This window comes from Sander lucioperca, chromosome 15 (assembly GCF_008315115.2).
Source record: "Sander lucioperca isolate FBNREF2018 chromosome 15, SLUC_FBN_1.2, whole genome shotgun sequence".
Taxonomy (NCBI): domain Eukaryota; kingdom Metazoa; phylum Chordata; class Actinopteri; order Perciformes; family Percidae; genus Sander; species Sander lucioperca.
In genome coordinates this window covers 4,833,305-4,849,948 of record NC_050187.1, presented here as the reverse complement: position 1 = coordinate 4,849,948, position 16,644 = coordinate 4,833,305, and the positions used below count along the sequence as shown (strand labels likewise).

Genomic DNA, 16,644 nt, shown 5'->3' with positions numbered 1-16,644 from the left:
AGTAAGAAGTTCTTCCAGAACAGCCTCTTAAAGGATCTTGTAGGGAGGTTTATTTTTGCCAACTGCAGTTTCCAAGAACATGAGTGACCTTTTAATCTTGACTTTTAAGCCAACACGAACAAAAACTGTTTAAAGAACTCCATTTTTCTAAATTATTAAACACATACAATTCCACGACAAGTGGGCAAACGTCAACTGCAGACGTGTATTGTGTGAAGTGAAGCTACTAATGGACATTGTGATAAGATTTTTGTGTGCCGTTTATATAAAATAAGATGGAAATAGAATACATATAATGCATAATAAGATGGAAAACAGTTACAAATATTGATTTAAAGTATCTTTTGTTAAACTTTATTATTATTATACAGTTACTGTCATCTTTGTTAACACCGTTTTACTATAAAATATGTTTACTCAGAGTTTCTTTGTCACAAAATGTTTGTTTTGTGTGATGTAAATACTAACAATAGTTAAAGTTGTGTCATACCAAACGACAATCTACAAACATCTAAACAACAGGCCTACACAAACACACACACACACACACACACACACACACACAGGGTAATTGTTCTGTTCGGCACAAAGAGAAGCGTTGGTTTCTCCGTCTGTGGGTGACTGTGTGTGTGTGTGTGTGTGTGTGTGTGTGTGTGTGTGTGTGTGTGTGTGTGTGTGTATACTTTGTTTACGTGTGCATGTCCGTGCGGTGTGTGTGTGTGTGTGTGTGTGTGTGTGTGTATATACGTCGTTTACAAGTGCATGTGTGCATGTCCATGTGGCCTATCTCAGCTGCTTAATGAATGCCAACGTGTGTGTCCGTGAGCGAGTGTGTACTTGAATATATTTGAGGTCTAACGGTCGAAAAAGCAATGCACAATAAACCATCCATTCAGAGGAGCGGGGCAGCTGTGGGTCAACAACACAACAAGCCTTTTATACACTGATTTCTGAGCGTCACCATCACCATCACCAGCAGAGGGAGACAAAGTTCACTTTTTGACTCCGAAGATGAAAAACTCAACTGGTGCGTCACTGAGGCGAAAGTCATGTATGTGTCAAATCATTTTAGTGACTCGACTGCATCGTGAAAGCTGATCTGTATCATCTACAGAGTTTTTACAATGAAATCTGCAACATCTCAACAGTTTAGAACACGTGTGTGTCAAACTCAAGGCCCGCGGGCCGAATCTGGCCCCTTGCAGATTTTGATCCGGCCCGCATTTCTATTTAGGTTCACAATCAGTTTTGGTCGACCGTTTTTTTTTTTTAAGCTTTAGGGTTGTTGTTTTTTTTAGACATTGATACTTATTTAAATGTTTTTGCCATTTTGTCAGACATTTGGGGCTTTTTTTAGACAATTTTGTTGCTTTTTGGGGCGTTTTTTGTCATTTCTTTCCACCTTTTTCGGCCCTTTTTTCTAAAAGAAAATAGGCTTTTTACTAGGATGGCTAAGGAAATTTTTTGCTGACTTTATTGGGGCTTTATGAGAACCAAACTAAGTGAGAAAACTATATGAGACATGCAATAATACAGTCAGAATATTTGACTTTTTCTCTTAAATAAAAGCATTTCAATAAACTGTAGACATCCTGGCTGTTAGTGAAGTTCAGCTGGACACCCCTGGTTTAGAACGTGTCCTTCTAAAGCTATAGGCATCAATGTGCTGCTCTCACAGCCTCCGCTCTGTCACTCTGCTGGTTTTTAGTCTCTCTTTTCCCCAGATGTTGAACTGGCTGCAGGGATTTGCTCCCACTCAGACACAACAGCACCAGTGAGGTCCAACTCAAACAAAGTTGGAAGAACCCTGTCACGGGTCTCTGGTTGGTCCCTGTCGACAGGAGGGTCCACATACTTTTGCCGAGGGCTGCACGACATGAGGAAAATATGCCATTACTCTGTTGAATATCGTGATTAGAAAGATTTTACCTGCGACCATAAACAGATATTTAAGTATACTCAGTTCTTCCTCTCCTGCTGCTTTCAGTGTAAAATACAACAAATTGCTTGTTGAATTACAAAAAAAAACAGTGTCCATATCTACGTGTACGTACGGCGTAGATTCAACGCAGAACTGTAATTCAAGTTTTAGGATGATCATTTTGGCAGTAATCCCTGTTTGTCCCTCAGAGCCTCTAAACTATTTCCTGCGTTGCTGCACAAACTGAATTCAAAGGAAACTGTCAAAGTCAGCCCTCCCACTCCTTCTTCTCCTTCTTCTCCCTCCTCTACAGTTTTGTATCTGACGTGTCAACCAACTATATACTATATCCAAACCACATATGGCCGGCTCCTTTCCTGATGAGTCATCTGACTCTGGCTGCCATCATGTGAGCAGAGCGAGCGCAGAGGCCAACGGCTGTCAGAGGCGGTTTGCTGTTAGCTCTTAGTCTCCTCTGCCTTCACACTGCACACATTAAGGTCAGACATCCACCCTGGGGCTGGAATAGGGAGAGTAGGGGACGTCCTGCCTGAAGACGGCAAGGCTATTTCAGCAAGATGGGATTGTGCCAAGAAGAGCTCCATCTGAAGGATCGTCTGGAAGCAGCCGTGTCACACACTGATGCCTGATGTGAAAACCAATCCTCATCTAATTAAATTCAACCAGGAACCAGAGACCAGAGACCAGAGACCACAAACACACAAACACTCACATACACACACAGTAAATCCATTTTACAGTCTCTTCAATGCACCGTGTTGTGTGTAAACAGATGCAGGCTAACAGCATTAGCCTCTGAAAGGCTCTGGAGCATCAAGCCAACCAATCAAACCCCTCACAGGGTTGATAACTTGCTGTACTTCACTGTGTTTCTAGGCTTTAAAAGGAACACGCCGACTTATTGGGACTTTAGCTTATTCAGCGTATCCCCCAGAGTTAGATAAGTCCATACATACCCTTCTCATCTCGTGCGTGTTGTAACTCTGTCTGACGCCCCCACCTCTAGCCTAGCCTAGCTTAGCCCAGATCCTGGAGGTAACCGGCTCCATCTAGCCTACTGCTCCCAATAAGTGACAAAATAACGCCAACATGTTCCTATTTACATGTTGTGATTTGTAGAGTCACAGCGTGTACAAATAACAAGGTCACATGACACACAGCCATCTTCTAACCGTATACATACTGGGAACTATATTCTCAGAAGGCGAAGCACTGCTACTTCTGCTACTTGGGCGGAGGGATTTGCTCGCAGCAACTGAGCGAACTCTCTGCTCCTCACCTCGGGGCTTCTCAGGTGACCTTTCTGCGTTATTTTGTCACTTATTGGGAGCAGTAGGCTAGATGGAGCCGGTTACCTCCAGGATCTGTGCTAAGCTAGGCTAGGCTAGCGGTGGATGCGTCAGACAAAGTTACAACACGCACAGAGATGAGAAGGGTATGTATGGACTTATCTAACTCTGGGGGATACGCTGAATAAGACAAAGTCCCAATAACTCGGCGTGTTCCTTTAACTTCAGAAATGCAATGCAGCATCTGGATTTTACCTTCGACCGTGTATAAAAACATCACTCAAACGTAAATGCCACGCATGCTCAACAGGTTCCAAGAGCCCTAATTGTTCATTTTCCTGTTTCTGATAATTCGACCAGACGAGCTTCAAATCCCCCCAAAACTTGAAAAGAGAGAACGTTGAACCAGAAATAAAAACCTGCTCCTTCATTCAGACTTCCAGCGACTAGCCTTCACAGCCTGAGAATGTTTCCCCCTGGTCAAGATGACGCGTGTGTTTAAAGAGCCAACCTGCTGTGTGTCGGGGTCTGTAGTTGGATCGTCCTCTCTGGCTGCTGTCTTGCCAAACAGACGCCACCCCGTTGCATTGTGGGACGACGCCTTGGGCTCTTTGGGTTTCCTAGAAAACAGGCTCCTGAAAAAGAGAGACGGAAACAATAGGTTTTTATTATTAATACTGCCATCTTGAACTTCAACAAAATGATATTCTTACACTGAGAGAGAACTGGACTCCTGACTCAATATCTTCTCTGGAACTTCTGGAAATGATCCCAAATTACCAACAAGTAGGGCTGCACGATAGAGGACAATATCTAATTGTGATTATGTTGACTGATATTGCGATTGCGATATGATTCACGATATTGGAGAGAATGATCAGTTTTGTAAAAAATGATTGAAGTGTGATTTTTTTTTGCGAGGATCTGTACCAAACAAAGATGTTTTCTGTAGTCTGTAGGATAGGATCTGTAGTCCGGGACATCTCTGCAGCACCACAATACTTCATTTCCGAATGGTCTGACACATATTTGGCCTTTAACAAATATTTAAATAATATATTTATAATATTCCTTCTTTTCTCCGTAAATAGGAGTCGTAACCCTTGAACAAACAACCTCTGGGAGCGTGTTTTGGGGGGGAGGACAGTCTCCAAATTACATATACACGTAAAGTTTCCCTCTTGTCATTAATTTCTGTAAATGTTCCTTATTGCTCAGTCAGCCTTTCTTACAAAATCCCATTCTGTGAATATATTGTCATTATCAGAGCATTTCATTACCATCCAAGTGGCCTCTGAAATGTAACGTTCTTGATCCTCGCACGCAAAAGCTGCGGAAAAAAAAATTCACTTCCTCAAAAACAAACGGAGAGAAGAAACAGAGAGTGAAGACGTAATGTAGTGAATTAATCCCCCATCGTCAATCTAACCGCAGTCGTGCAGCTGCAGCAGTTTTTTAAGATGCTGGAGGGAAAGAAAAGCTGCCAGATCAACAGTTTACTGGTCAGCTGGCGGGGAGAAGAGGGAAGGAGGGAGAGGAACGGGAGGAATTATAAGAAGGAAGTGAACACACACACACACACACACACACACACACACACACGGACACACACACACAGACACAAACACACAGACACGAACACAGGGACACACACACATGGGCACACACACAGACACACAGACACACACACGAACACACGCAGACACAGACACACACGGACACACACACACACACGCACACACACACGCTGCGGCCCACGCAGACAGCCAAGTCAATATTATTCCTCCTCTCTGCAGGATCAACTTTCTTCACTCTGAAGTGTTTGTGTTAGTTTCCAGTCAAGTGCTTTCTGGACCAGTTAATATCACAGTAAGAGTTTAGGGGATTGATTTGTATATGAATGTGCCAAATCATTTTGTCTTAGTGTTTATTTGTGGGCAGTTTTCTGGGGCTGCAACTAACGATTACTTTTATTGTCCAATGTCGATGAATCTGTTGATTATTTTCTCCATTTGTCCATTAGTTGTTCCCAAAAGACATCCTCAGATGTCTGGTTCTGTCCCCAACTCAAAGATATTCAGTTTACTGTCCCAGAGGAGAGAAGAAACTAGAACATAATCCCATCTAATAAGCGGGAATCAAATAATTATGACTTCTTTAATAAAAAAAATGATTTAAACTGATTATTTTAACAGTTGACAACTAATCAATTAATCAAATAATAACAACTTCATAAGTGTCGCCTTTTTTCTTACAAGCTTGCACTTTTTTTTTTAATGCCCCCCCCAGGAGTTTGTTTATTTGTGCATAATTTTTAGTTTTGCGTACATCATTAAACACTATGTGGACACCGAGATGTAAATTGTTTAAAAGACGGACGAGAGCCTTTTGAGAGAAAGGGTTTTGTGTGTCAAAATATTCATTTGGAAAGTACCTAAAGATGTGAGATGAATGCAGTGATATAATAAGCACAATATTTCCGTCCCAGATGTAGTGAAGTAGAAATATACAGCGTAGCGCTGTTACAGTTGTTGTGCAACAAGTGAAACAACACATCAGAAATAGAAAAGAGGAAGTTGTTTTCTCAACTTTCTGCCTGTTCAGTCGGGTTTTCCCAACTGGAGGGAGCTGCTCTTTATATAAACGGAGTCGCACTCCACGTTAAAGGGGAACTATGCAGGTTTTTTTAGCTTAATTTACAGCTTGGGAGTCATTGGAATGGTTATATGACTTTTTTTCGGGTTGAATGGTGGTCGTCTCGCGTCTCCCTAGCGCCTGTGAGCGAAAAAAACACCCTCGCAACTTTGGATGTAACGAACCGCTTCTCGGCACTGCACACATCCAGGAACCGGCTGGCTAGAAGAACAAGGTAGTGATGGAGGATGTCACACTGTCGTCATGGCTGAGCCAGCAAAAAAGAAGCAGAAAGCTAGGAAAGCATTGTCGGAGGAACAGAGAAAGAGGAAACGGCAGACTGACCGAGAGAGGAGTCAGACACGAGGAAACATAGGAGCTGTAGGGGGGGCGCTATAGAAACCTGTAGGGGGAGCTCTATAGAGAAACCTGTAGGGGGGGCTCTATAGAGAAACCTGTAGGGGGGGCTCTATAGAGAAACCTGTAGGGGGAGCTCTATAGAGAAACCTGTAGGGGGGGCTCTATAGAGAAATCCGTAGGGGGGGCTCTACAGAGAAACCTGTAGGGAGGGCTCTATAGAGAAACCTGTAGGGGGGGCTCTATAGAGAAATCCGTAGGGGGAGCTCTATAGAGTTCGTCCAATCAGCTGCCTGTTTTCATTTTTGGGCGACAATACAGATTAGCACCGCCTGCTGTTATGGAGACGTATTACGTCTCGTCTCTTCGGTGTGTTCTGAGGAACTTTTCTGACCAACTCGGGGAGACTGATCAGTCACACTGGTTTTTCTGCCGACGGTTGGTCGTATGGTTGGTGTGTCTGGGCCTTTAGTGTTTCTTTATATTAGTCTTTGTGTGGTGCAGCTCCGTGCTGCCTTTATGGGAACGGGACGTCAGAGTATCATCTTACTTTATAGTCTATATTAAACGTTAACATCATTTATCTTTTGATAACGATAGTAACAATAATAGGACTAATAACAACAATAATAATTATCATAACAATAATAGGACTAGGGCTGGGTGATATGGATAAAATCAAATATCACAATATTTTTGAGCAAATACCTCGATATCGATACCGCAACTATACTGTAGTGTTGACTATTGGTGCTTTCACAAAATATTTACACAATGATATTTTTGATAAATAATCATCAGTAATGTGGATATAATGACTAAGTGGGTAAAGGCAAATAACAGAACAGTTACAACAGTCCAGCCCAGCTCTAAATAGGACCGAATCATTAATATTCAGGGCAATTAGCCTACATCTTATTTGATGGAGGGGGGGGGGGGGGGGTATTGACTGGGTAATGGATAGGGGGGTGCTGGTTGAGAAAAAGGTTGAGAACCACTGGACTGGACTAATCAATTTGTCAACAAATCGTTGCAGCTCTACTGGGAAGCCTAAAAAAGGAAAGAAAAATCTGAAAAACAGAGTATTGAACTGTGAACCTGCTACAGTATCAGCCAGACGAATGTGGAGAAATGCTCAAAGACAAAAATAAATAGACACATAGTAAATAGATGTATCAGCCTTTAGGATGCAACAGGTTAGGTTGTCACTACTCATACTCCCAGCAGGTGGAACATAAAACCCAACGTTTCCCTTTGTGTCGGTAACATCAAGCGCTTCCTCGGATCAGAAGCAGCTTTGTATCCCGGCGGTGTCGGAAACCTGTAGCTGCTAATTTAAAATGTAAGAGGGCACCGTTGCTTTGGTTTTGCTCAGCAAAGCAAGGAAAAAACGAAGCCGTGAGATGTAATGCGATAGACACGGCGTGAGCGTGTGTGTGATAGGATCTAACCTGATTGCCCGAGTGGAGTGCACAGGATGTGTGTGTGTAAATAATTAACCACGGAGGTGATTACAGCTAATTTAATTCCCAAGCACGAAGCGCACGCGTGCGCGTGCGTGTGCGTGTGTGTGTGTGTGTGTGTAAATGAATGGCAATGGAACAAAACGAAATTAGGGAGGACAAACCAGAAACAGGTTGCCGTCAAAACATTTGGAAAGGGACGTTGCTGATGGGTTTCATACATTTATTTTCTCAGGCTGATCTCATGAAAATGGCGTATGTATGACACGCCAATTGGTATGCCATTATTGGCGTTATCAAGACGCGTACTCGCTTTTTAGCGTGTTCATCAACGGCGTTTGGCCTCCATTGACTTACATTACCTTGCGATTGCGTGTCAATTGACGCCGTAGCGAGTAGCATGAAAGGGCGAAAATCCGCGTAGGGAGGTTGGTTGGGGGGGTGGATGGGTCAAACACAGGACTGTCACCCAGGAGACCGGGGATCGGGTCCCGCGTGTCACGTGTTCCTAAACTCAACCGGTTCTTCTTTTCCTAAACCCAACCAGTCCGCTGTATACGGCGCTCAAAATGCGTGCAGATAACACGCCACTTGGCTTTAGAAAGTGCCGTGTATGTTTACGCAATAACACACAGGCCTGTCGCAATAAAAAAAATTCCATTTCATTTCTTGTTTTTGGTTTGTGTTTGGTTTTTATTCCCGTGCATTTTATTTATTGTTTTTGGTGGTTTTGTTCATTTCATTGTGGATATTTAACATGTCTTGCAGTGTTAAATATTCTTTAGAAATAAAAGTGTATTGATCTTTCAAAAGGTGTACCTGCATTACTATGCCATTAGCATTCTATTAGATGAAAATGGTCTCAGAACGACGTTTATATTATCGTTTATCGCAATGCATTGTGCCAAAATGCAAGTTATTTTTTTATTCTTTTATAGTTTTAGTGTCTACGTTGTATACACATGTATTATCTTCTATCACATAATATAGTCTTTGTAGACTGTAGTTGTTGTTATGTCCCTCACCTGTCTTGTGCTGCTAAATAAATAAATAGCACTACAGGTAAGAGGAAAGATCTGTATTTTTGATTTAGGGGTGAACTGTCCCTTTAAGACCTTGAGTCATAACCTCTGAGAAATGTTAATACAACAAGAGACAAAAGCTGAAAGAGTGAAAAAGTGAATGTTTTGTTGGGAGTTTAAATAGAGCAGCGGATTGGACTTGGCTGTCTCTGCCACTGACCCTCAGCACTGTGCCGCAAACAGCCAGCGTGGACGTTTTCCAGCAGGGCTGGTTTTTTTCTCCCCGCCGTTCCTCTCCGCCAGTCTGGATTTCCTCTGAGACGCCGTCTTTCTCAGGAATGTTGTCAGGGTGCAGTTCCACTCACTTCTCTGCATATAACTTGTAATGTTGGCGAGCAAATATTTACATTGTTCTCCAATGTTTGAACTGAAGTGGCACGGGATGAAGACGCCAACTCAAACAAAAGGCATTATAAGAAACTGTACAATCTAATTCAAAACTGAAGCCTTCCTTAGAGCACACAATATGACACAAGATATCATAAAAAACTACTAAAAGACAACTCTGATGCAGACAAACGTTTCCATCTTTCAGCTATAGAACTTGCAGTATCTAAAATAGTTTTGCAATTTAATGTAGGCCTCATTTACGCTGTTTTAAAGATTCTTTATTTGGGGCTTTTATTCAGAGTGGCAGTGGATAGACAGGAAAGGTGGGAGAGAGATGGGGGATGACACGCAGCAAAGGGCAACAGGTTGGATTCAAACCCGGGCCGCTGCAAAGGACTCAGCCTACATGGAGCGAACGCTCCTACTGGGTGAGCTACATGCCGCCCCACCATTTACTCTGTTTTGATCTGTGTGGTGGTAGCATGACAAAAAGAATGACATACAATGTACTTCAATATTCAGTCTGATTTCCGTTAGCCGTGTTTTGGAGGCGGCGGTTGTTATTTCGCTCATTAATAGCGTAATTTTCAAATCGACACAAAAGCTGCGGCAGTTAAACTAACCGTTTGTTATGTCGCTTGAAGAGTAATGTCGATTCAAGAGTTGTTCTTCCTGTACGTCTGCTTAAAACATCCTGTTAACAGCTGGGCCTTTAAAGGAGCCTTCTGTATGGCTGTGATGTTAACAACTGTACTACATAGTGTCGACACAGTGCCGTTGCAGTCATTCCCCGGCTGCAGTGACGGTGCAGATCATCCGAGCGCAAAGATGCAAAGGACCCAGAAATGCCGACCAATCAGAGCAGACTAGGCTATTTCGGGAGCGGGGCCTTAAGGCCCTGACACACCAACCCGACGGCCGACTGTCGGCAGAAAAGACAGTCGGACTGATCAGTCGGGTCCCCGAGGTCCAAAAAGTGCCTCAGAACACACCGACGCGACGCCAACTTGAGCGTACGTTCTGCGCGTGCGCGATACGTAATACGTCTCCATAACAGCAGGCGGCGCTAATCTGTATTGAAAACCGGAAATGACGAACGTGTCACGTGGGTCTGGCTTCTCCAGCCGACCATAATGGCGGCTTGTTCGAAATACGATCTCATATTGTACTAAAATAGTTCACCGAAACGTGTTTCTGAAAACATTTTAAGCGAGAAATAGACCATGCTGAATCTATCTTCATTTCAGAACGACAAAGGTCAGTTTAAAAGATTTTCGTCAGATTTTGAGAGGCGTTCGTCACTCATCCCGCTCGCCATTTCCAGGTTAGCACTCCACCAAACAGATTGGTCACTGAGTCCGACTGCCCGCCCTCAACATGCCAAATTGGCCAAAATGAAGGCCGACGGCCCCTCCGAAGGACGACGGCACGGAACACACCGAACAGACTCGAGTCACCGACCTCACCAGACTGTCCGACGGCTGATGATCAAGTTGGTGTGTCAGCGCCTTTAAAGAGACAGGCGCTAAAACGGAGTATTTTAAACAGAGGGGGAATACAGGTTAATGAACCTGATAATGAGCATGATATGGGAGCTTAGAAATTCTATTAACTTTTTATAATGTCCTTTTTTGAGCCAAAATCTAGCATGTAAATGTTTATTTTTTATTTTCTGGGCTTCTTGTTGTCATGTTTGCTAAGACAGTGTTCTAGTGTTTGGCCCCGAATGTAAACACAGTAGCAGAGACGTGGCTGTAAAAGCAGCCGGAACCCCTCCCTCCTAAGGTTTAAAACAAAAAGCCAGCTATCAGCTGATCTGCCTGCCGCTTTGATCTGGACACACCTGCTCGACTCGATTCTGATTATTCTGACAAGGCTCCATGTGCTTCCTGTATGTCAGTCTGAATCTGCTACACCTAAAACTGCTGGCCCGCTATGTTAAGAGTACGCTTAACGGAACAAGGTCGGGTCAATAAAAAGGTACAGGGCCCTAGTTTAACGATCTAAGCGCACAGCGTGAAGTGCCTGGCACAGGTGCGTTTAGGGCATGTGTCCAAATCCACTTTTGCTAGTTTAACGGCGGAAAAAGGGTCTGTACGCCGGGCGCATGGTTCTAAAGGGTTGTACTTAGTGTCTTCATTAATCAGAGGTGTGTTTTGGGCGTAACATGCAATCAACCAATCAGAGATCATCTCCCATTCCCTTTAAAAGCCAGGCGCGTTTAGACCTTGGAGCATTGTTATTATGATGGAGGATTTGCACCGTAATATTTGTATTTGTAATCTTCTGCATGTGTGTGTGCTGCTGTGCGTCCCTGTGTGTGTAACAAGCATAGTGTGAGCGCGCTGTGCACGAGCCTAGGAGCATTTTACTAATGCTCTGTTAAAATAACAATGAAATGCTGCGTTATTGACTTTAGACCAGGTTTTTGTTGGTCAATGGTGAGATCACTTCCTGCTGCCTCAAGATAGCAAAACGCCCAGAATGCACCTGAACACACCTCACTGTAAGACTAACACACCCAGAATGCACCTGAACACACCTCCCTGTAAGACCAGCACGCCCAGAATGTACCTGAACACACCTCCCTGTAAGACCAGCACGCCCAGAATGCACCTGAACACACCTCCCTGTAAGACCAGCACGCCCATGGGCGCACAGATGGGTGCAGGTGCATTTGCTATTTAAACGACGCGGGCGCTGGACGGGAAATTGACAACTGCGTCGGTCTGTAACTAGCAAAGACTCTTGCGACGGGCTTTGCGCCGCACTGCGCGGGTGTAAGATAGGGCCCACAATCACGTATTGATAAGGAGGTAAAGGTGTTGTTAGACAATCTGTCCTTAATTTATTTACTTTCTAGTTTGTTTTAGGATAACCCATTGTTTGGGGAAATCAAAGATAAGAATGTGTAATACTTCTTAACTGTTTACTCCTCTCCCCTCTCCGTCTTCAAAAAGTGATATCAAATTCTGTACATGCCATGAGTAACACAAAGAAAAATACCTTTCAGATGTAATTATAATATTCTTGTTCCAACCACCTGTCTCCAGTACTGTACTGTTTGTTTCCAAAGGTCTCCGTTTGTGTCCGTCCAGACTACAAATCAGTTTTCAAACCAAAAACGGGGGCAGCAGTGTTTCCAAATGTCTCCGTTTTTACGGGCTCGGAAACACCACGGACGCAGGGCGTAAATGTAGAAAAAGATACTGGTTTTTAAACCAAAACGTAGTAGTGTAGATAGGGGTGTAAATCCCACGTTTTATCACAATACGATACGATATATGGATTCTTTGGACAATGATACGATATTTGCTGATATCTTAAAGTCTCTAAGATATGATTTAACAAGTGTTATTACAAAGCTCTTTCAGACATACATGAATAAAAAAAACTCTTTTTAATGAAAATAATAAATATAAAGCGGGAATCTTACAGATGATATGGATCGATGTTTTCACTTTGCATCGATAATATTGGATCGGATTGAATGGATATATCGATCCAGATCTATGTATCGCTACGCCCCTAAGTGCAGATGTAGCCTGAGATAATGCAAACGTGTTGGCGCCTGACAGGGCCAGAGCCGTTACATCTCTGCTGCTGCAGCGTGGCAGCTGTGCGGAGGTTAAACGGAGTGATGAATCGGCCTCGGAAATAGAAAGCAGAGGGAGCAGTGAATGTGGGCTAAAGGCCTGAGGAAAGAGGCTGCGATGAGTCAATGCTCACTGAGCCCTGCTGTATGACTTACTGCACACACACACACACACACACACACTCAACTGGGGCACGATTAGCATGCAAGTTACATGCTATTACACAGCTATAGGCCGCAGAATGCAGCTCTGAGAGGCTATAAAAAGAAGCTAATGTGTGTCAAATGGTGAAGTCGCCCGGGTGGCTAACATCCTCTTTAATCCCTCTATGAGAACAGATATGAATATTAAATATGGAATGAACCCACAGTATCTCTACCTTCTCTTGTCGGAGACTTAGAAACCAAGAAATATTGCTGTGGAAGCAAAGTTTTGCAGGTTCATGTTAGGGCTGCACGACATGAGGAAAATATGCGATAATGTTGTCGAAAATCGCGGTAACAATATTAACAGATAAATAAACAGATATTAAAAAGTGAACTCAGTTCTGCTGCTTTCGGTATTCTGCTAAAATTCAACAAATCGTTGTTGAATCTAAAACAAATACAGGTAAATCATTTGCAACGTTCTTTTATTGAACATATTTAACATTGTACTGAATATAAATGGCACCACTTAAAAAAGAATGACAGTTACATTTGAATGTGCAGTTTTCTACTGATATTTTCTTTCAACTAAATAAAAAAATCAGTTTTGTGTCATTGCAATGTGTCGCAGCCTTTCTCGATGTGTATATAATTGCGCCAGTTGATATTGCGATGACGATTAAAAAAAAAAAAAAACGATATATTGTTGCAGCCCTAATTCATGTTGGAGAAAAAAAAGGACAGTGCATGAAGTAATCTGATTATTCCCAATTTTGGATATATGAGAAACTGGTGTGAGGGATGAGAAAGGACAAAATAATCACAGTTAGACCTCTTAGCTGCTAAACTGTCAAACAACATATAAACAGTTGGAAGTCAACAAATGTGGCGAGAAAAAAAGACGATGAGAGTAAGTAGTGGTTGTTACGTAACGTGCAGATACGTGTTAATCAATCCTTTTCATCCTCGGTGTTCAGACAGCATTGAAACTCTGTGTGCACTCAAGTTGGTTTGTATGCATTAAGGAAGTCCAATAAATATTTGTGTGTTTGCGGTTTGTTTCTGTTTAAGTCTCTTTTCCCGATTGCATTTGATGTGAATACCTGTGTATTCATGTACTGATGGAAACGGGCCCTGATTGGAGAGTAACGTCACGTTTATAAGGTGCACTGTGAGTTCCTGCATTGTTTCAGCGCAATTTCATTTTTCTCTGAAATCGTAGGCATCTCTCCTTGATCCGCTAGCTGCCTGCCCCCTGAACACACCGTGAAAAAGCCCGGTCTCGGGAGACAACACAGGGGTCGTAAACGTCAAACAAACACTAGAGGCACAGGCTGGGCACCAAAATACAACAAACCACTCCAGCCAATCACGGACAAGATGGTTGGGGGTTATTGATAGTTATGCTGCGTTCCAGGCAACCCGTAACTCGTGTTTTCACAACCTTTTACCGGTGAAAGTGCCCTGGAACGGCAGTCAAACCTGTAACTTACTCTCCGTGAACTCGTACCAGATGGTTGTACTTCCAGTTACAGTTTTTGACGTCACACACACATAAACAACAATGTTGATGTTGATGCTGTACAGACGCCGGCGATTAACGGTGAAAAATAGAAATAAATAGACATAAATAGGCAACGTAGAGTAATTACGCACATTGTAATCAAAACAATACACATTTGATTGTGTACTACTACAGGTTATGTTTATTAAATGAAGCCCAAAATATGTCGCCAACTAGAAATCGATAGTATCAGCTAGCGCTAGCTAACGTCAACGTTAGGTAGTCGCTAGCTAACGTTAACGTGACTTTGCCTGGAAAGTCGTGAGTCATGACTTGAAGTCGTAACTTACGGGCTGAAAATTGTGTCTGGAACGCAGCATTAGTCAGTTAGTCATGACAGTTACGGAAGCATGGGGGGAGGGTAGAGATATTCCGATACTGCCTAAAATCCTGGTATCGGTATCGGGAAGTACTGGAGTTTATGCACCGATCCGATACCACGTTATAAAGCCCTGAAGAAAATCTACGTTAAAGTAGATTATTTATGTTCTTTTTCCGTTATAACTGACTGTCAAACTGCAGAATAAAAGAAAGTTCTGCAGCGTTCATTCTTTGTGTTTGTTCATGTTTTACAAAGAGTTTAACCTGAGCCAGACTGACAACAAAGATAGAAATAATATCACATCCATACAGAGATAGTAGTATACAGCTGTTATACATCATATCATCATACAGAGATAGTAGTATACAGCGGTTATACATCATATCATCATACAGAGATAGTAGTATACAGCTGTTATACATCATATCATCATACAGAGATAGTAGTATACAGCTGTTATACATCATATCATCATACAGAGATAGTAGTATACAGCTGTTATACATCATATCATCCATACAGAGATAGTAGTATACAGCTGTTATACATCATATCATCATACAGAGATAGTAGTATACAGCTGTTATACATCATATCATCCATATAGAGATAGTAGTATACAGCTGTTATACATCATATCATCTATACAGAGATAGTAGTATACAGCTGTTATACATCATATCATCATACAGGGATAGTAGTATACAGCTGTTATACATCATATCATCCATATAGAGATAGTAGTATACAGCTGTTATACATCATATCATCCATACAGGGACAGTAGAATACAGCTGTTAATACATAATAAAATATATGACACACTGGTATCGGATCAGTACTCGGTATCGGCCGATACGCAAGTTCAGGTATCGGAAAGCAAAAGATGGTATCAGGCCATCTCTAGGGGAGGGGCGAGCTTGCTCTATTTTGTTTGGTATTTACCTGGAACGTCAACAGGAGTGACCATGCGGGAACTCATGGTGCACCTTTAAATGTTGGCACACTGAACTTGGTCTTACTGGCAATAATCAAATGAAATTACTTAAGTAGTTGCTGACATCTTTCTAAACAAAGTTTGGAAGCACAGAAGATTTCAAACAATCAAATCAAAGGGTTTTAAAATTAGATCATTTCCACTGCTGCGTCTGCCTCCCTGTAGTGAAGGTTACTCTCTAAAATCCAGGTATCCACACTGTCATGGAGGTAATTTATCACACAACATACAAACACAGCCATGGACTGGGTTATATCCAGAAGTCTATGAAGTCTGGAACAGGAAATTCCCAGTGCTTGTAAACGTCTCTCTCCCTTTTTCCATCTATTCTCCACGTAACCGGAAAAAAAGACATTTTAGTGAGGAAAGCATGTGTGTACTACAGTCAATCACCCATTAACCAAGGTGACATTGGTAGCCTATGTGGAACAAGTTCACATATTACCATCTATCCCCCCCCCCGTCATCGTGATCTCTTGGGACAGAGCTCAACGCTGACCAAAACAAGGAACAGTTAAACCACAAATATCTCCAAATAAATTCAATTTGTCACGTTAGCAAAAGCTGTCCAGTTGCTGAACGAAATGCCAGATCCTTATTCCAACTCGGTGTCTGTGTGTTTAATGACATCCGGACCAGATGGAGGTTTTTACGGTGGCTAGTTGAGACGGGAGCTGGAAATACGAGGCCAAAAACAGTTTCAATTCTTCCAGTTTGAGCTTGAGGTAACTTAACCCTACCCTGTCCTTTAGTTGGATTGTTTATATCCCTGTTTATGGGGAAATATACCAAGCAGCAGAATATGAGGGATGCTGCACAGTGGCAGTGAGTCACACAACAATAAGATATTTGATATAAAAAGGTGTATAGTTTTTCCAGTTGTGGAATGCATGAGCAGTCTAAAGTGCATGAGGACAGGTCC

At 42.5% G+C, this 16,644-nt stretch overlaps 1 protein-coding gene across 2 annotated transcripts in view; it reads right to left on the bottom strand.

Annotated features, from left to right (window-relative positions):
• LOC116056388 (TBC1 domain family member 12-like) overlaps window positions 1–16,644 on the bottom strand; it is a 33,018-nt gene that overhangs the window by 14,087 nt on the left and 2,287 nt on the right. For both annotated transcript variants that reach the window (XM_031308566.2, XM_031308565.2), the window contains exon 2: window positions 3,743–3,866. In XM_031308566.2, coding sequence (XP_031164426.2) covers window positions 3,743–3,866 — 124 coding nt within the window. The remainder of the gene's footprint in view (window positions 1–3,742; window positions 3,867–16,644) is intronic.